The sequence below is a fragment of the Pundamilia nyererei genome, unplaced genomic scaffold (genome assembly GCF_000239375.1).
Source record: "Pundamilia nyererei isolate P.nyererei 1_Seehausen unplaced genomic scaffold, PunNye1.0 scaffold00611, whole genome shotgun sequence".
Classification (NCBI taxonomy): domain Eukaryota; kingdom Metazoa; phylum Chordata; class Actinopteri; order Cichliformes; family Cichlidae; genus Pundamilia; species Pundamilia nyererei.
The window spans coordinates 34447-39550 of record NW_005188012.1 but is presented as its reverse complement, the minus strand read 5'-3'; the positions used below and the strand labels follow the sequence as shown (position 1 = coordinate 39550).

Here is a 5104-nt window from a genome sequence, read left to right as displayed (position 1 = left end):
TGGTGTTGGTATGGAGAGTAACCTTCAGTAATAGTAATAAATCACACAGCAATTGGACATTCATGTACTATTCAAAACACGTTACTCTCATTGAGTAACGTAACAGAATAAATTACAAACTACATTTTGGGGCATGTAGTCGGTAGTGGAATACATTTTTAAAGTAACCTTCCCATCACTGATGCTGACAGACAGCTCTAACCGTGTTTGTGTGTGTCAGTATGTTTGATGTAGGAGGACAGCGGGACGAACGCAGGAAGTGGATTCAGTGCTTCAATGGTGAGGAAAAAACAGATTCTTTATCGATCGAGCCTGAATGCAGCAGGGAGTTTGATGTGTGTGTGCACTTGCGTCCAGATGTGACCGCCATCATCTTCGTGGCAGCGAGCAGCAGCTACAACATGGTGATCCGTGAGGACAACTCCACCAATCGGCTGCGAGAATCTCTGGACCTCTTCAGATCCATCTGGACCAACAGGTTCTCTGACTGACTGAAGTTGCCAATTACACTCTGATTGGCTGCCTTAAACAGGGCAGGGATAGCTCAGTAGGTAGAGTGGTGGCCCCATGGTCGGAAGGTCGGGGGTTCGATTCCCCTGAACAGCTACCCTGAGGTACCCCTGAGCAAGGTACCGTCCCTACACACTGCTCCCCGGGCGCCCAATGGCTGCCCACTGCTTCACTGAGTGAATGGGTTAAATGCAGAGAGGGATTTTCCCCACGGGGACCAATAAAGTACACTTTCTTCTTCTTTCTTCTAAACACTTCCTACCAACTGAGTACATGTAGTTGACTGTCCTGTTCTCTGATTGGCCGTAGGTTCCTGAAGACTATTTCAGTGATCCTCTTCCTGAACAAACAGGATGTTCTTGCTGAGAAGATTCTGGCTGGAAAGTCGAAGCTGGAGGATTATTTCCCAGAATATAACAACTACCAGCTTCCTGCTGATGGTAAATATCCAAAGAGTGTGGAAAGTTAATGTCCTTGTCTCAAAGGTTTGCACTGAATTTCAAACTTGCTGCTCCTTCCTCCTGGAATAAGCTGCAGAATGTGCAGGAGACTTAAGGTTTGACTGAGTTTAAGGCCATTTTAAATGAGCTGAATGCAGTTAATTCAGGATGCAAATGGTTTTTCCTGAATATTATTAGCTTTGTTTCTGGCCTTGGAGCGTTGCTTCTGAAGGCTTATTGTGACTGAAGTCTGTACGTGATTTTTCTCCCCCCCCCCCCCTCTTTGTGTGATTGACTGCTGTATGACTTGTGTGTGTGTATATATATGTGTAGCTTACGCCTGTAATGCTGTCATTCTTGGTTGGGACTTTTAATCTTGAGACTTTTTATTTTTTCCTGGTTGAATAAACACAAATTGAAATCTGTCCCACCAACACGTGAGTGCGCCTCGAGCACGTGAACACACCTCTTGACCATGCACACTTGTTTCAGCTGTTCCAGACACTGATGAAGACCCCAAAGTGATGAGGGCCAAGTTCTTCATCAGAGATGAGTTTCTGGTAAAATCGCTTCCCGTCTTGACATCACGCTATCACACGATGGCGTGTTCAGACTAACATGCGACTCCCGTTTCAGAGGATCAGTACAGCGAGCGGTGACGGCAAACATTACTGCTACCCTCACTTCACCTGTGCTGTTGACACCGAGAACATCCGCCGTGTCTTCAACGACTGCCGTGACATCATCCAGCGGATGCACCTGCGGCAGTATGAACTGCTCTGACTGCTGGGCGCCGCCTGGCCCCGGCCACTCTGAAGAAGCCGATAAGTAATGGAAGCAGATAGCCGATCAATGCTCATAGCGTTTGTGATATTTATTAGTGATTATAGATTAGGACAGACTCTTATTAGCTGTGTGTTCCATGTTCTTTATGTCCTGCAGGGCATTGTGGTCAGAATTATTGGCATGGCAGCAATGTGTCATGTGGGAGGAGGTGGAGTCTGGAAATCTATTTTTACATGTTATTTGTGTTATCTTTGCTCTGATTGGCTGATCCATTTGAATAATTAAACACCTTTGTTTACCTGTGAACTTGGGGTCAAAGGTCAGTCTTTATTCAGAAGCTGTTCAAATGTTTTTATTTGTTATTCAGAGAGCTAAGTGTTTACCTGCAGGTTGCCAGGTGTGTCCTGGCTCTGCTACGCCACGGTAACCTATAGACTCAAGATTCATGTCCACAGCAGATAGAATATAACGTGACAGGAAACGACTCTGTCTTCTAATCTGAAGACTGTCTTTCCAATTAATTTCCAAATTAAAGTTCAGGGATCTTTCCCTTTTAAAAAACCCCCCCAAAAAAAACCTCTTCACATTTTAAGAGCTTCACGTTGTTGATTTTGAACACTTTCTCAGAAACACAAGCTGTGACGATGTTTTCACTCTTTGAGAAGCAACAGCACACAGAGAAACTGGGGACTTTGAAGTGAGACCAGATTGTTCAGCTTTCTGCTCCTGAACAACTATAACATATCTTTATGGTTTGATCCAAATGAAACATACAAATAAAATTTTTATTTTTTATTTTTGTTGCTGATCTTCAGATGACAGTGCATCTAAATAAAGGGCACAGAGACACAGAACTACTACTCTGTCATTAAAAGAGTTAGGAGAGAGTAATGTAGCTTACTGCCAACATGTAGATGAAAATGAGCTGATGGTAACTAACCTCAGGCTGGCAGTATTATACCTGCTGGCTTTAATGCCACAAACTCTGCCGGCTTGAGGACTCTGATCACCAGAGCAGGTACGAAGCACTAAAGTGATCTCGTTTATCCTCAGTCTTTACTAAAAACATCTAAAAACAAACTGTGAGAGAATGAGATAACTGAGCTATGCTGCAGAATCATGTACGTGTGTCTGGATTCTGACTGCCACCAGGTGAGAGGCATGTGTACCTGAGTGTGTTACCTGCTCATCACCAGGCACACCTTTACTATCCCATAGTTTGGGCTGTGGGAGAACAGAGATATCTTTGAACCTTCTTCCTGTAACAGCGCCACTTGAACTTAGGACAGGTACTTTATCAGCTGGTTTATACCTGCACAACTAAGCACGCAACACTGCCCCCTGATGGTGAAGCTTCTCTTAAATTCTCTGATTAAACATTCTCACATTAAACACTTCCTGTGGTCCGAGTCAGCTGATGGCTTTGTAAAGTTTCACATAGGATAAGGTCAGATCATGTGAACGCCATAAATGAATGCAGTGATGGGAAAACAAATGCGAGTCTGACTTAAATGGGCTAAACACCATAGGTGTGAAAACACCCTAAGACTGTAATTGGAGTATTCTCAGTAATCTGAGTAATCTTCATGTAAACAGTTGGTTTTTATGCTGTGTTGTGGACTGAATATTTTTAAGTATCAGAGTACCTGTAACAGCTGTTACCATGGTTACTGCTCATCATGTACTAATGTTCAATCGACTTGAAACAATCCACTTCCTGTACAGATGTTTCTAACATGGTTGGCAGGTCAGAAGGGTCTGTGGCCACATTTTCTACAGGTGCACCAGATCTTCTGAACTAGTCAAAAGTAAGTGGACAGACCGACATGATCTGTCACTCTGTCCTCCAGTGAGTCAGAGAATGACTCATGACCTGTATGTGATGCCAGTGATGTTTAAAAATAAAAGAAAAAGCTTTTATTCTGAAGAGTATTACATTTTTATTTCGCCTGTAAAGTCAGACAGGTACAGACAGGTGGGACATTCGGGCTCTGTGCCTCCTTCACCAACTCCAGTAACAGGTGAGCACATCTGTCAAGATTTCTTCTTCTCTGTTATTATTAACTGCAGGTGACCTCACGGTGTGTTCAAAGCTCTCTGTGTAAAAACTGCTTTTCTGGAACCACTCCTCTGTCCGTCCACTGTTCTGGTCACAGAGATCCATGCAGTTCTCTGAGATCCTGACTGCGTGTCGCTCGGATGGTGCGCCTGCGGAATTTGGACTAGTTGCAGCTGGATAGTGTAGTGGTAAAACTACACACCTCTGGAGTGCAGGTCACAAATTCAGTTCCCACCCAGTATCCAGTAAGGGTTCTGGCTAGATCCCTCATTCTAAAAACCAGCCCTGGAGTGACGCGGCTATGTCTGCAGCCTGTCCGCAGTTCAGGACACAAGCATTTCACCACATGTTCACTATATGTTGTACTGTGTATGTGACAAATAAAATCTGTGTCTGATAAAAGGGTGGAAATAGAACGATAGTGGCGTTCACGAGAATGGGACATAAAAAAAAAAAGTTTAACGTTTGCAGCCTGTCTGTGTTTTTCCAACACTGGCTTTCACCTCCAGTCTCTGATGTTAGAGGGCGCTCTCCTGCGCGCCTGGTGGAGGCAGTGTTGCCAACTAAGTGAGTTTGTTGCTATATTTAGCGAGTTTTCAGACCCGCTTAGCGACTTTTTTTCTAAAAAGCGACTAGCGATAAATCTAGCGGCTTTTTCTGGTATTATTGGAGACTTATTTATGACGACTTTTTGACGTGAAAGTGCGTATCGCTCTTACTCTCAATAAGCAGCGGTGCTGCCGTGGGCACCTCGCCCGTTCCAAAGCGCTCACGGGCGGAGGTAGTCCTCCCCCAGCTGCTATCAGGGCAGAAGATGTTCACACCTATGTGTCCAAACTGCAAATGAATTGCGCATGAGCGAAGCCGCTGCTCCTGCACTGACTGTAACGCAGTCAATTCTTTTACTCTTATGCTGTTTTATGGATCACAAGGTTTAAAACTACTTATAAACCAGAGGCGGAGCCAGACATTTGAAACACCCGGGGCTTAGCCCTAAAGGGTAGTATGCATGTGGGATTTTATTTTATTTATTTATTTATTTATTTTTGGGGGGGGGTTAGAAATGACTGAAAGATTAATTGGCTCTGTTTTGAGTTTTGTTCAAAAAAGTGACTTCATATGGGGAAAAATATATATCACATATGCAGGACACCTTAAACTAGTTTTTTAATTAAGCAGCAAGGCAGAACAAAGTCGGGGCTGTATCAAGACACGAGGACTAAACCCCAATTCAACCAGACCCAGAACTGATCCGGAATTAAAACAGGACTACAACAGTTCAAAATCAGGACTACTGAGGACTTAACCA

At 43.9% G+C, this 5104-nt stretch overlaps 2 protein-coding genes across 3 annotated transcripts in view; both read left to right on the top strand.

Moving 5' to 3' along the window:
• LOC102203431 (guanine nucleotide-binding protein G(olf) subunit alpha-like) overlaps nt 1-1767 on the top strand; it is an 11442-nt gene extending 9675 nt beyond the window's left edge. For both annotated transcript variants that reach the window (XM_005754627.1, XM_005754628.1), the window contains 5 exons: nt 221-279; nt 358-478; nt 820-950; nt 1443-1510; nt 1587-1767. In XM_005754627.1, the coding sequence (XP_005754684.1) occupies nt 221-279; nt 358-478; nt 820-950; nt 1443-1510; nt 1587-1733 (526 nt within the window). In that variant the 3' untranslated portion in view covers nt 1734-1767. The remainder of the gene's footprint in view (nt 1-220; nt 280-357; nt 479-819; nt 951-1442; nt 1511-1586) is intronic.
• Nucleotides 1768-2855: 1088 nt separating this feature from the next.
• The window catches only part of LOC102204392 (zinc finger and BTB domain-containing protein 14), a 25447-nt gene continuing 23198 nt past the window's right edge, over nt 2856-5104 (top strand). The window contains exon 1 of the mRNA XM_005754631.1: nt 2856-2888. Coding sequence (XP_005754688.1) covers nt 2856-2888 — 33 coding nt within the window. The remainder of the gene's footprint in view (nt 2889-5104) is intronic.